This window comes from Corvus moneduloides, chromosome 2 (genome assembly GCF_009650955.1).
Source record: "Corvus moneduloides isolate bCorMon1 chromosome 2, bCorMon1.pri, whole genome shotgun sequence".
Classification (NCBI taxonomy): domain Eukaryota; kingdom Metazoa; phylum Chordata; class Aves; order Passeriformes; family Corvidae; genus Corvus; species Corvus moneduloides.
Window position 1 is genome coordinate 83190585 of NC_045477.1, and position 15944 is coordinate 83206528.

General features: G+C 40.3%; 1 protein-coding gene across 5 annotated transcripts in view; it reads right to left on the bottom strand.

Annotated features, from left to right (window-relative positions):
* NALCN (sodium leak channel, non-selective) overlaps nt 1-15594 on the bottom strand; it is a 241574-nt gene extending 225980 nt beyond the window's left edge. For 3 of the 5 annotated variants that reach the window (XM_032100136.1, XM_032100135.1, XM_032100131.1), the window contains exons 1-3: nt 15184-15594; nt 4337-4483; nt 1820-2002 (exon numbers count right to left, since the gene is read on the bottom strand). In XM_032100136.1, the coding sequence (XP_031956027.1) occupies nt 1820-2002; nt 4337-4444 (291 nt within the window). In that variant the 5' untranslated portion in view covers nt 4445-4483; nt 15184-15594. Of the gene's footprint in view, nt 1-1819; nt 2003-4336; nt 4484-13335; nt 13446-14725; nt 14826-15183 lie in introns of those variants that run through there. The other 2 variants (XM_032100132.1, XM_032100134.1) reach the window with 2 other exon arrangements.
* Between the last annotated feature and the right edge of the window lie 350 nt (nt 15595-15944).

Here is a 15944-nt window from a genome sequence, read left to right on the forward strand (position 1 = left end):
TTTTGCCTTATTTCCAAGAGAAGACTTCTGTTCAGTCAAGCTGGCCTTCTGCCTCTTCTGCTTGACTTCTGACATTTGGGAATTGCCTTCTCCTGTGCCCTTAGGAGATGATGATTAAAAAGTGACCAGCACTGATGGGCCCCAGTATCTGCAAAAAAATTTCCCCAGGGAACCTTACTTACTAATTCCATGAACAGCCTGAAGTCTGCTCTTCTCATGTCCAGAGCTGAGGTTTTGCTGATACTTTTCCTCCTGTCAACAAAGATTTTAAACTTTCGCCAAGATGGCCACCAATCTCCACTTCACTCATGACATCGACTCTGTTGACAAGCTGTAGATCAAGGAGGGCACCTTTCTGAGTCACCTCCCTTGGGGCTTGTTCCATAAAGTTGTCACCCAGGGTTTTTAAGAATCTTCTGGCCCAGGTTGTACCAGCTATGTGATGCTCCCAGGTAATTTCTGGCAAGTTGAAGTCCCCCATAAGGACAATGGCAGTCCTTAATATTCTTTTCGCACAAATCCAGAAATTTAAACAACCCAGTAAAGACAGTAGGCTATGCAGCAGCATATCTTTTATAGCCCCTAGGTGTTGACTGACAGTGAAGTTGGTATTTGCATACTCAAAAGCTCAGAAATCAAGCCTTGTACAAAAGTCACACTGTTGGCCAGACTTCCTTCTCTCTCTGCATTAATATCTACATTTCCTTTTCTCTGCAAAGGCTGTACTGGTTGTAACAGTAACTTTTTATCCCCACACTGTTCAAATGTACATGATGGTCACTAATTCCTCACGCATAATCCTGTGTCCACATCTTCACTTTCTTAATGGACACCTCTGAATAAGAGAGCACAGGTAGCACTGCACAAAGGATTACTTTGGCTTTATACAGCCCATGAAGATTTTCTGAGAATCATCTTATTTCAGTAACTTTCTAAATATTAATATTAATGACAATTCAACTTCTGCTATTAATATTCATTAAGTATGATGACACAGTAGCTTGGGTTTTTTGTTTGCTATCTGCAAACTCAGAAAAAATTCAAGAGCTTAAGTACAACATCAGATGGCTGGAGTCACCAGACCTTTATTTAAGGAGTTAAAAGCAAGTATAACATAACACACTGATTATCTATTATGTGCAGTAGTGATATAATTGCATTGCCAGTAAGGTCTGCATATGGATTTTCTACATGAAAGCTGAATTTGTATCTTTTTGCAGAAGACTAGAAACAATGGTACCAAATAACGTTTACTAAAATATTTCACAGTTCTGCAGCCTCCAATCCGCTTACACAAATTAACCCAGCAACAACAGCAGACATATATAAGAGAAGCATTTTGTTTACCAACATGGACTATATCAAGGTAAAAAAATTCAAAGCAAGATCACTTTTTCTACTAGCTCACCATAAGACTCATGCTCTTATTTAAGTAAAGTAACCATACAACAACACATCCAGCCATAGGAAACGAAATCAAAATTCTAAGTCCATATATGGACCAATAGACATTTACAAAATACTCTTGCTAATGTGTATATGGCTTAATTTTCCTTTCATTCTTTATAGTAATAAAAAGAAACTATCTGTTTCTTTCTAGAAAACCTTTATTATGAATGTTTGCATTATATTTTGGGGGGATTAAATATGCAGTAAAGCTACATCCTTATCCATCTGTCTTTTCAGTTTATACACCATGGTGTTGCCTGCAGATAAAAACAATCATAGCAAGAAGAGCAAGTTAAAAAAAAATACCAAATGTCATTAGCATACATTCAGATCACTTGGAGCACACAGAGAATACTGTTTAAATGCTTACCTTAACTATCCCACGGATATGCATTTTTGCTATCATCTCTGCAGTGTAAAGAAACATCAACAGAGTATCAAGAGCAAATGTAACATACTGGAGAGGTGGATAATGCTCGAAGGTCTTTGGAGTGTTCATACATACAGAAATAACACTGATGATGGCACAAATTCGTAGTAAAGAGTGTACCCACTGGAAAAAAACAAAAACCGAACACAAGATATTGCAAGATTGCTTTGATGTTCAAAAACACCTCAAATATTCAGCCTCCATAACTTATCTGGCACTCTTTTGTAAACACACGTCTGTGTCCTTTTACATCACGATCCACATACAAAAGATCTTCAACCAAAAACAAGCACTCCTAAATTACTTATACATATATAGACCCATATATAATTTTATTAGTTAATTTGTGAGGTTGTATAATTCAGAAACCAAGAATTAAGAGCCACGAAACTGAGAACTAGGATTCCATAATTTCTATTTTGTGGCATTTGTAATTCAATTTCTTTTCAAATGACAAGTCATCACATTTATGGGCAGACAATAAGTAGAATTAGTTGAAGTTATAAATTGGGTGGATAGATTAAATAAAATATCTGTGGAAAATTTTAGCTCAACACTTAGAAGAAATTATTTTAAAATAAATTCACAATTCAAAAAACTAAGTGAGAGGCACAGGATTAAAACCATCCTTCCAGTTATGAAAATAATAATATAAAAAGAATAAATATAAAAGAGACTATGTCACAGACAGCTACTTCTTTCAGGATTCATTTTTGTTCCAATCAAGTTTTGTTGCTATAGGAGAACAGTTCATTTCTATTACTACTTAGGACTCAGTCCCACTCCTTACTGCCAGTCAGAGAGGGAGGTGTAACAAAAAAGCACAACATATCAATACAGAGGTTTAGGGTTGGATTTTTTTATTTTAAATCAAAAAATCATTGAAACATCTTGAAGCTAGACAAATATAATGAATCATAGTTGGTAAAGTTGTACTTATCAAAACAAAAAGGAAAAGATACTTCAGCAAGAAAAAAAATCTTTAAACAAAAACCACTGAAGTATATTTATCAAAATTGTTCGTCTGGGGAAAAATTCTACACTCATTTACAGTGTATCTCAGACCTTTTGATATCCAGAAGTCTTAAGAACAGCCACCGAATTTAATATTCACTGTTCACTCACTTAACTACAATGATATTTGATCCAAATTGAATAGCTCTATCATTTGCATACTCTGAGCCCAGATTAATAATTTGGAAGCAGAAGCCACCTGATGAATGATCTCTAATGTCCCTTTAACATCCACTTTGTTTTGAACCTTGTTTCAACTGAAAAAATTAACGTAGGTATTAAAGTGTGGCTGATATAAACCCCATTCTCTTCCACAGTAAATTGTCAGTACTACAAACACTAAGCAATATACAACTAGTCCATCAGCATGACAAGAAAAAAATTATTCCATAAAATAAATTCCTTGTGCATTTTGTGATGAGAAATGTAGGCAAATAACCCATCAAATATTTCTGCAATGACATTTTGAGTTTATTACAGCAGCCAATATAAACAATCTACTTAAATCATTTACAAGACAACATCCATATATTAATTCATGCTAAATAGTTTTAGGTGTTAAAACTCAGCAGCAAAGCTGAGGGCATCTGGCATCCTTACTGCAAATGAGATGATGGTTCCCTTAAATGAGTGCAATGCTAACAACAGGTATTATTTCAGCATATTTTACTTTCTGCTATTAAAAAGTAAAAAATTTATACAGTAAGAGAAATATGAAAATGCCTTCTCTACAAAACCAGAAATCATTCACAATATAGGAATCCTGGATGCATGCTCACTGCATTAATAAATAATAATTATTATTCATATATAAATAAATTCAATAATCATAACTATATTTACATGGTAAAGACATTTTCTTTATACTGTACAGTCTATTAATAACTCCACTCCTAATGTAACTTTCCCCAGTTTCAAGTTGCCAGACACTTTTACACCTCTTCTTTTCTCGGGGCAGGTTTTAGGTTAAATGACACCAGAAAAACGAGAGCTGTACTTCAAAATTAACAACCAAAATACACTTTTACATTCATAGATATTGTAAAAGGAGATATTTGAAAGTCAAAAGTGCTTACTGCTGTCTACCACTTGAACAATGAAAAGCTCCTTTTAACATCCTTTTCAAAAGCTCATTTTATGAACTTTTAATTTCAACAAACATTTTAGGAACAGGAGACATTGAAAGGATGGCTGTTTTAAATGAATCAATCAGATGGACTGGTGGGAACACACTGCTTAATCATCCCATAATTTTGCAACAGCCTAAAGAAACAATTTTATTTAGTCTTTGACATTTTTCAAAAAATTAACTGGTACACTAGCAACTATAATCCAAAATTTGTTTCTGACTAGTACCTAATTCAGAATTTTTTGTGGAAGTCATATTTCAACAATACAAGTTACATTTAACTTAAAATAGCAATTACATAAAGAGATACCTACTGGTTTGTTAATCCATAGAATATCTGCATTGTCTGACAAGGATTCATCGGGACCAAAATCTGTAACTGGCTGGGCTTCCACCCTTGAACTCTGTTTCCTTTTGAGCATCCTGAAGTTAACTTCTCTTATCTATAATCATGAAACCTCCTTGGTGAAAAAAAACCCAGAAAACATTAATTCACTTAAACAGTTTTACGATGCATTTTGAATTGTTTTATAAATAACCCAGAGCATTTTGTTTTCATGCATACTTTTGTACTTACTAATAGGATATTGATTTTACTATATATAAATCACTGACATGACTCTTGTTAGTTTACAAAAAAATTATACAAAGGTATGCAACACAGACAATTACCAGAAACTTAGCAATGCTGACAGAAAATTTGTTCCAATATGCAAAGAATGCTATTGCTATGAACTTCAACACTGAGTAATCATTGGATGGATTTGACCTGGAGCCATTTAATGAAATGGTGACATTTCCATTTATTACACTAGGCTAAGATAAATCCCAACATGCCAAAGGCAAACAGGTGATGTTAAGCAGCCAGTAGATGTTATTTACTGAAATCAGAAGAGCCTTTTTGCTATATACTACTATTAACACATTTTTCTAATACTTTTTTTTAATGTTAACAATTATTTATCCAACAGCCAGACAGCTGTCTGCCTGTGGGGCATGTGTTGGCACATGGAAGGACGGAGGAAAATGTGTCACTTTCACAAGGTCAGGCTGAGTCTGGATATTCCTGCATGGGGGGCAGTGACTGAGCCTTCTGTATGCTCAGCCATGTGAGCCACAACTAGGGGACACACCAAGAGAGCAGAAAGGTGAGTTAGATCTTAGTATTGACTTTCCCACAGACACAATTCATGGATCCCAGAGTCTAAACAAATCCAAACAGATGAGGAAGATACACTCTCCTGGGAAGTAGCTGTCTGCCCGTGAAGTACAATTCTATTGTTCATGAAATACAACTCCTTAGAGATTTTTTTTTCAGCCAAGTGAGAGGGAGGAAGAAAGCAAGATCTTGAGACCTTGTTCTGGACCTTTAGTCTGGACCAAGTGCTGTTCGCAGGTGACACTGCCTTGTGACAAACAAAAGTGTATCAAAACAAGTATAAGAATCATAGAACGCTTTGAATTCAAAGAAACCTTTGAAAATATTTAATTCAACTCCCCTGCCATGGGCAGGGACATCTTTCACTAGATCAGGTGAAAGTCCCATACACTTTTCAATGATAGGGCAACCACAACTTCTCTGAACAGTCTGTTCTTGTGTCTCACCACCTTCATTGTTAAGAATTTCTTCCTTATGTCCAATGTAAATCTTCCCTTTTCCAGTTTAAATCTGTTGCTCCTTTGTCCTGTCACTACAAGCCCTGGTCATTACAGCCTCAAGTATCACAATGACAACTGCAACGTGAATGCATGGAGGAAACACTGTCCTCGATTAGCTGGAGGCAACAGTGGTCTCAGGACTGCAGAAGTGCCCATGTGCTTGGTCTCAGCTGGCCTTTTCAATCCCATGGGCTGCTGCTTCATGTCCAAACACTATGCATGCATCCTTGTCTGTCTCTTCTTTTAGCTTTTATGGCAAACGTAAACCCTTAATCTTATTCCAAATCCCTCAAAGTCTACCCCTCCTCTGTATTCTCTTTCAGATTCAAGAGGTCAGTTCCTGTCTCTGTAAAACCAAGTCTGAACCACTGGTCTTTGTACAAACCACACAGTAACAGGGCTGAGGTCTTGTACTAATGTGCCCAGCTGGAGGAGCTGACATTATGCAATAACTGATTTTTTAAAACAAACAGAAATCATATAAAGGCACAAAATAAGGGACAATTTCTGACACCTATATTCATTTTAAGTGGTCATTCACAGCAACCTTAGTACAAGTGAAACTGGTAAGCTGTCACTAAAAACATGCAAATACTGGAAATGGATATTATATATTAATAACCCTTCTCTAACAAATGAAGACTGAAACAGTATTCACAGAGATTGTATGCTCTCACGTTCATGCTCAAGCTTCATGCTCTCAATTCTGTCTTCTAACTGAATTGACTTCTTCCTTCTCTTTAGCATTCTTTTTCCACTTTCTCTTATTTATTTCTGTCAGAGACTGAAATACTATAATTTATGACTTAAACATTTTCTTGAAGGACTTTTAAAACTGTATTACAAAAGCTGCAAAGAAGACTATGGCACCCTGAATGGGGGCCCTGACTGAGGCCTTACACTGCTGCTCACTGATGAAGATAAGATAAAGTAACAACTCAGGGCTGGGGACATTCACTGAGCACAGGCTTAACACCTCCAAGGTGGAGACCACAGCCCCAGGGCTATCAGCTGCCAGGCTCCCACAGACCCTCGCACCAAAGGGTGGAGGGAGGAGAGGCTTTGGGTATCTGGGAAAAGCCTCTGGTCAGAGGTGCAGTGACTGCCCATCCTCCACTGTGCAGAGGAGCCCAGCTGAGGGGTCCTCACCAGGGGGTGAAGCTTATCCACAGCAGAAGGGGGTGACATGGCCCATCACAGGGGCCCCCCTCAAAGGAGTCCCCAGACCCTGCACCAGAACACCAGAGATGATGCAACAGAGCCTCAGTGTTGCAAGGGACAGTGTCAAGCCGGCCCCTGCAAGGGGAGACACGTGGGCGTTCCCACCTGGCCCACAGTGTCTATTAATCCACGGGATTCTGCACTCTCTGGTGTGTGCTGTGGTGGGGTGTGGCGGCGTGGCCACGGCAGCGATGGGGGACCCTCACCACCAGCAGACCAGATGGAGGGGAGCAACGAGACATCATTGGGACCCTCGGATGGGTGATTGCTTCCACCTAACCCCTGTCATGTCTCCCTGTTCCCCCACCCCCCACGCACACTTCTTTTTTCCATTTCTTTCTCTCTTTCTTTTCTCTTCCCTTCTCTTTGCCTCTTTTACTATTAAATAAAATACATCCATCTTTTGGCACCAACATCTAACCTCGTTTGGTTTTAATCTCGCTTCTGGGAATATTTTGAACCTTCTAAGTTCCTTCCGGCTTATGCTCAGAAACTTAGCTTGCTTTGCTTTCCTGGGTTTAAACCGGATCGTAACAATTTCTCAGCCTAATGTATTGACCTTTTTTCTCTACTTAAGCACAACCAGAAATGCTTCAAGTCTCAGAGATGCTGGTGTGCTTTCTGAGGTCATGAAACCTTAAAATCTTACATTTAGCATAGTGATAAGAAGTTACTGCAATGCCCTGGGAACTGCATTTCCCAAACCCTTAGGAAAAAAATCCACTGCCTAAAATGTTTATTTTAAGTATGTTCTTTGGGAAACTGTTACTTAAAAGCAAATCAGTGAATTAACAAAATAATAATTTTATGTTTACTAGTTCTGGTAATTGCTATTACTGTCCTCCTAGTAAGCTTTTAAGAAAAGATGTAGAAATAAACAGAATTAGTAAGATAAGCACAATCAATAATTATGAGAAAAAGTTCAGGATTTGAAACACTGATTTTTTTTTTAGGCACTACTAATTTTTTTTTTTAATAAATGGTGGTCTAAATAAAATACTATGTCCATTTGGGGAAGAAAGCAAATTATTATCAATGCTCTTTTAGAAAGACTGTTGTTTTTATGCTTTTCTGAGAATTGCCTATTTATATATCTGATGTGTAGGAAGATTAGCCATATCCTTCTAATGAAATTCCCACTTATCCTTTTACCCAGTTCCTCTTTGTTTGTTTGTTCAAGTAATTTTTTGACTGGTCCAGGCACAGAAAATAACATGAACTTTAGATGTTCATAATAAATGTCCATAACGGATTCAGTTCACATACTTAGATCACAGAAATCACAGAATATTCTGAGGGACCCAGAAGGACCATCAAGCCCAACTCTTAAGTGAATGGCTCATATGGATATCAAACCCACAACCTTGGCATTACTAGCACCATGCTCTGATCAACTGAGCTAATCAGTGTTGTGACTGAAGAGATTAGAATTCTTATTTTTAAGAGGAAGCCTTGAATAAACAAATCTCCATGTATATAAACCAAATGGAAGGGAGGAAATGTTATGGAATATAAGAATCAGCTTGTTTACTTCTCTACTTGAAATGACCAGAAATGCACACAAAAAATTCAGAATGAAGATGACAAGCCAATAATATTCTGGAAATGGTCTTCAGCAAGATTATTCAAAATACAGCATAGTTGCTTTCAAGCTTTTATGCAACTTTTTTTGTTGTTCTCACTACTTTTAGTTTACCAGGGAATACACACGCTTTTCCGTGTGCTGCAGTTTTGGGACTCTGGTATTTATGTACAGAATTTTAACCCTTGGACTACTAATTCCTTTTGCACTTGTTTCTTCAGGGAAGAACCAGCTGGAGGATGAAGAGAAGGGGAGCTATGCACGAACTCCTTGCAGCATGTGACACGCAGTGAGCGGCGCACCAAGCTGTGCTAAAGGGGGGGATGCAGTCCTCCCTAACCCTGATACAAATCCACTCCTGCAGCTCCCGCATTGATTCCGACACACGTCATTAGCTCTTTCTTTGATCACAACCTGTTATTAATGTGAAAGGCTTAATACATTCCCTAGGATGTAGTTCTAGCTGCTGTGCTTTTAAGACATACTGGGTGCAGGGCTTTCAGACAGGAAAATATAATGGAGTTTTGGGGCTACAACCACTTCATATTTCTTTGGAGTACTTTCTTTATAGTAGCAATGAAAATTCACATTGCAGGTGAACCTTTTCAGGGAGCAACGTAATGTCTTTGCTTTTAAATTTCTCTTATTTTTAGAAGCAAAGGCAAATTAAAAGGAATAAAACTAAACAGAAAATTACTCATACTCTGAGCCCCTCCAGATCCATTAGGCCAGCCTTTTCTCTTCCTTTCTATCTCTGAATTTGCAGGCATGTTCTGCAACCTCTACACTTTCTAAACCACCCCCACCCACTAAATTTGCAGCTTCTGCTGAAATGAAAGCATGCCAGCACAATGGTTGGGGTGAACATAAGACCCATTGTGCACTTGGGAAAAAATGATCTGAAGAAGGTATAAACCAGTTTGCAATATTCCCACTAAGAGCAAGACACTCCTTCTGATGGAAATACGCAGTTCCTAAAAAAATCAAAATACAAATTTTAAAAAGTAGCTTATCCTCCACAACATCAAAAGCTGAGAAATCTGAGTCTCGTTTATAAAGCAAGCTCACTGTATATAGCATAATCTGCTCAAAAGATCTCTATCACAAAGTCAGGAAAACATGCTTATAAAGGCTCTGGCTGATAAAAAAGGCAGCTGAAAAATGACTTCACAGAAATATAAACAGGAAAATAAAGCAGATATTCCTACCTACAACTTATGGAAAGAGTTCAAAAATCAGACAAATCCTTGGAATCAGCAATGCCTGGCTTCCAACATACTTTTCTCCTGCTGCCTATTGACTTTGTCACCTGAGATCATATGAGTACTGCCTGAAGGTCCTCCCAAGGCAGACCACCTACTAGCACTCTCTTCAATTCTCCTTTGAAAATGTCAACTCCTCTTCCAACATTTCCCAGACCAGGGACACAGAAAGTGGCACATACACTTCAAGACAATAATTACAAATGTGAGAGCTAAAATGGGTGACAGAAAGATGATGTGAATACCCATAAGATACAGCATGATGACAAAACCCCATTTCCATACTACACATTAAAAAAGCCCCAAAGTACAGGCTACCTTAAAGAAACTGATTGCTCTTAACTGTAGCATGCATTACATGGTTATAGCAAAAATATAACTTCCCATTCTTTCATCTCAATAGCTTTCTCCTTTCCTTCTTTGCAAACTGACGCTATTTATGTATTGCCTGCTCCCTCCATCCACGCATTCTTCCACCCCTGTACAGCTAAATGGCATTTCAGTATTTGTTTTCATGTAGCAAAAATTTGACGTGAGCAAGTTGCACACGCAATAGTATAGATATATTTATTTTACTTCTAAAGTAAGACAGAATTCCAGTGGATACAATCACATGGCACATGCTACCTTTATTAACTCATAACTAATTTCAAGTTAAGACTTATTTCAGTTCTTTTTATCTCTCTGTGGTATCATTGTATCTGATGAAATGTTCTGAAATGTTCTGAAAGATCTCTTTTTTATTTAAGCATGATATACCGCTAATAACTGACCAAACTTTAGTATTTATTAAAAACAAAGCTGGTTCCTCACAACGAAGGTACACTGAAGGAAACATTCTAAAAATCAGGTACATTCACATTTTCAAATAATTTAGATACAGGTAGTAAAGAACAACTGATGATATCTTGTACTTACTAACAGGATCCCAGGCCAAAGATACCAGGACTAGGGTTCATAATTATGCTGAGAAAGGTTTAACAATTGCTTGAGGCTGCAAATGTAAGAATATCTAGTCTCAAAACAGACAGGTCTTCAGACTTTAGCTCTTTGCTCGCAATGCACTTCCAGTGTCTTGCCTTATTATTGACTAAGGACAATGCTCTTACAGTATTTATTTCTTACATAAATTCTTCCTCTCAAATGTAGCCAAAATAATACTCAGCAAGCAGAATCAAATATCTCATTGCATACAAAGGCAGATCTCTTGTGAGTCAGACATACAGTCTACTGCTACTGTCACATAATCTTGTTCTTTTTACTATAACCCTTCTAATATCTGGAATATACAATTTTGAAGAAACTACACATGCATGTACATGGTGCCATGATGCAGCCACAAATGGAACTTTTTAATTTTAAATAGAATTGCTTAGCTTTTCCACATTTTTTTAATTAAGAGATTTGGTTGAGTAAAAAAAAAAAGCCAGAACAACTGAAGATGAATTTTCAAATGATACTTTTAGACCACACCATGTCACATACCACTACACCTGTTTAACATACAAAACAGAGATACAGGTACTCCAAAGCAACTTATGTAGTAAAAAGAAGGTACCCTCTCACATTCCAAAGTCCCAGGTCCCTATGTATCCCAAAGCAGGAACACATCCAAGCATGAAGCAGCTAGTTCCCTGTACAAGTAGCCAGCTTTTGCTTTTCAGTGGAAACCAAGGCACAAGACTGGTGAGCACCCTCCATCTCTCCCCAACAGGCTGGTTGTTGGAATGACCGGTGAACATGACAGCTTTCCAAGTCCTACAATTATGCTGTCAGAATGGCTGATAAAACACTAAAATTTACTGATGGCCACTGAATGCACAGTAATTACAGAGAAAACACCAGTGGCAATGTATTTCCTTTAGGAATACATAGCACAGTTTAACAACTAGTTTATTTTGAAAGTTCACTTTGACTGTGGGCCACCTACCCACCATTTGCTGACCTAAGATAGGTCAACTGCAATGTAGTCTATACAAAAAAATGTCAGAGCCCATTCCTGACAAAGACATGCAGCAACATCCCTAGTAAGAATCATGCTGGAAAAAAACAGAGCAGTGTTCTGGAACTTGCTTTTGCAGCCTAACCCATGTACAGGTGGAAATTGTGTTTACTCCTTCGGGAAAGTAAGGGGACAGGCAGTACCAGGTCATTGTTTGAGTGGATTCAGGGAGCAACCCATCTTCTCTCTGTAATACCCCACATTCAGTAACACGCTCTGAGTACTGTGGATCAATTTTTCAGGGTTTTAAAGGAAGGAATGAGGGTATCCTTCCCAGAATGATACAGGGGTGGAAAGGAGCTTCTCTGTAGGCAGACAGCTGGCAGCATGCCTGCTTAAGTGATTATTTTAATGTTTCTGGTATTTTGTTGTATCATTAATTATATACTAGTGTGCCTAGAACCTTGTATACCCATCTTTTCACAACTTAAATACATAAAAATTAAAATAAACAGCAATTATATTCTTTTAGACTTGTTACAATTTTTGCTAAAATAATTATTGAAAAAATTGAAATATTCTAGATCATCTTCCCTTCCCAAATTCTTCCTTTTCTATCCTTTAAGAAATTGCCAGCAAAAAAGTTAATGCCTATAGATTTTAAACTTGAAGTCCTGAAAACAGAATTAGTACTTTTTCTTTTTTATCCTCTTATCTTTCCTTTAAAACAAATTAATTGATGTGCCCTTACTGCAGGGCAGGTCCTAGAAGTTGCAGCCATAACCTCTGGTACTGTAGGTACTGTACCCAAAGGCTTTATTTTGGAATGAAGTAAAAAAAAAAAAAAAGGAAAACTGAGTTCACAGAATCATAAGCCAGTTCAGGTTGGAAGGACCTCAACTCTACTCTCATGAGACCCCACCTGAGTTCTCCAGGGGGCCCAGCTCCAAGGCCTGCAACACAAGAAAGACATTGATCTGTTGGAACAAGTCCAGGGAGGCCACAGAGATGGGCTGGAGCACTTCGCTATGAAGACAGGCTGAGGGACTTGGAGCTGTTCAGCCTGGAGAAGAGAAGGCTCCACGGCAACCTTAGAGCAGCTTTCCAGTACCTACAGTCCCTGGGGAGAGACTTTTCACAAGGACATGTAGTGACAGGACAAGGGGGAATGACCTCAAGATAAAGGAGGGCAAGTTTAGATTAAATACTAGAAAGAAACTCTTTACTGTGAGGATGGTGAGGCACGGGAACAGGTTTCCCGGAGAAGTTGTGGATGTCCCATCCCTGTCAGTATTCAAAGGCCATGATGGATGAGGCTTTGAGCAATCTTGTCTAGTGGAAGGTGTCCCTGCCCACAGCAGTGGGGTTGGAACTAAACGATCTTTAAGGTTCCTTCTAACCCAAACCATTCTATGATTCTATAATCTCAGAAAGTCTGCAGTCGTATCTTGTGCTCAAGCGTGACAGCCCAGGCTATTGCAGTTTACTCAGGTTACTCCAGTCTGATCTTGAAAACCTCCAACAAAGGAGGTTTTTTGAGCAACTTGTTTCACTACTTGATTATCCTCACCGTGGAGGGGGGAAAAAAAGAGAGAGAGATAAAAGATGAAAATATCGTAGAAAATAAAGAAAGGAAAAAGAAATTACCTAGTAGAACCAAGACAATTTGCAACTGTAGTCTAGGACTGGTACTTCTCAAAGCAAGGCATTTATCAGTACTTAACCAATCCAGGAAACTTCAATTTAAATAAAAGGTCCTATGAAGGTAATGAAAGGGAGAACAGAGAAATGTTGAAAGGGAAAGAAAATATGATTCAACTTGTAACACCCATATTAGGCTGACTTTGCTCTTTATCTCCAAAAGATTTCATGCTCAAAGTCTATGGGAAATCCAACCATGGAAGCATTCTATCGGTAGCACAGTAAAAATAATTTTTGAATGCAGCACTTCTAGTTTATTCACAAGCACATCAGAAATCTTATTTGTAACAGACTGAACTCTTAAATACCTAGGCAGGTGTGTAGGAAACCCAAATCCCCAGAAGTATTGGTTCTATCTCATCATGAGCTACTCATGCCTCAAGAAGACATTCTCATTGGTAGAAGTCTTCCAGGGCTAGATCCAGTAGCCCATTACCCCCTACAACATCGTGTGATAGTATTCATCTCCTACTGTGAAGGTTTAAGTTGCAAAATGTCTTTGACTCAATACTTAGGTTTGGATGAATGCCATACAGACCTATACAGTCCTCATGGTACCAGCAGTGTCCTAGAGCTGGAAATAAGTCAAATCAGAGTAAGTCATATTTCCAGGTGGTATAGTTTAAATGGGAATGAACTGTGATGGACCACATTTCAGATTAAAATAAAACAGATGCACCAAACAAGAAGACTAAAGCAAAAATGACATGCTGATTGTTACAGTTTTGAAAGTTACTAAGCTCAAACGGTAAAATGAAAAAAGAAAACAAATGAAAACAAGTCCAACTGCTCCTAGAAGTCTACAAAGGTATATGCATATTCTTGAAGAGCGCTGGAGTCTTCTAGCAGCCAGAGAGACCAACTCAAAGAAATGTGAAGTTAAGAAACTTTGGCTTTGTGATTCATGCAGCAGAGCATAGTTCATTGTTAATATATATCATTTCTCTGTTGATCACTCAGAGGGCAGGTGGAAAGGGGCTGCTGGGGAAGGAAATGAAAACAAAAAGGGGACAACGAAATGAATCAGGAAATTGACGATGCTTAAGACAAACACAAAATACTCAAACAGCAATTAGTTAGTGTTTTCTCTGTGTAAATATTTGCCTGAATGCAATAATGGTTAGCCTCCCAAATCATAGCTGACTTAAAAGCCATGTTTGCACGTTAAGGCCATCAGAAACCTTGATCCTTTCTAGAAATATGTCTCTGATTTTACTGGAGTACTAAAATAAATAGATGTCAACAACAAAAGAATATTAAGCATCTCTCTCTCGATGAACGAACCCCTGACACCGCACGTAAAAGAGATTTAGCCCAGGCCTGGGTACATCGCTACCTCCAACCACGCCAAGCCCGCAGCCCATGCGAACCAGCCGAACGCTCCCCTCAGGGAGGGAGCTCTCCACGGTGACCCCCGTCCCCATCCACAACCACCCGATGAAACGAGTGCCCCCGAAGAGGCCTGCTCGCCCCACGGCCCGCTCTGCCTCACTGACGAGGGCTGCGGAGGGTCGCGGGGCGCGGGGGAAGGCCGACGGCGGCCGGCCCGGAGCGCCCCCTCCCACCGCGGGGGAAGGACGGCCGGGGCGGGCGATGCGGAGGGCGCCGCCGCCCCTTCCCCCTGCCGCGGAGCCAGGCGGGCCTCTCGCCGCGCCCGTCCCTTTCCCGGGAGCCGCCAGCGTTCCCGGCACAGCCGCGGCGGCCGCCGGCACCGAGGGGCCGGGGAGGGGAGCGGGGAGGCGCGGGCCCCCACCGCGCTCCGAGAGCCAGCCGCGTCCGCCGCCTCCGACCTACCGCCAGCATCTCCCTTCATGGCGCGGTCGGGAGCGGCCCCCGCGGCTGTGCGGGTGTCGCGGTGCTGTGCCAGCCTCGCACGCCGCCCTCCCCGCGATGGATCGGGGCGGCGGGGCCCGCCCGGCGGCGGCCGCGCTCAGTCTCTCGGCAACGGCGGCGGGGGCGGGCGGGGAGGAAGCAGGTGCGGAGGAGATGGTGCCGACCGCGCACGGGCGCCTCGGAACAAATAGACCCCCGCCTTGCTCAAGAATCCGGCTGGGAAGAGAGGTGGCTTAGCGGCCCCGCAGCCGGGGGTGATGCCCACGGCAGTCCCGTCACGCAAAACACCCCCACAGCGGCTTGGAACTGAGCTCGCTGAGCCCCGAAACACAGGAGCGTTGCCCGGCTCGGGACGAAGCCCGCACTGCCCCTCTGCCAACAGCAGCGCGGGCGGACGCGCCACTTGCTGCGGCAATTTTGTAGGGCTTTAGTTTGCGCTTCAGCTTTTTTTTTTGTTGGTTGGTTTGGGGGTTTGTTTTTGCTTTTCATTATGCTCTTAAAGTGCTAGGATAGATTATTTATTTTGGTAAGAACCCCTATTCGTACATCTTAGGGCTGCTTCTACTACTGGTACACCTCTTTGCCCTACTTCACTGGTGGCATCAGCTGGGTGGTCTGGTTAATTTTCAGGTTACTGATGAGCCATGTAAAAGCACAGTCTTGAGCTCCACAGCGAAATAAATTCATTAAATATTCTCCCTTGTTGGGCTAGATTATCTTAG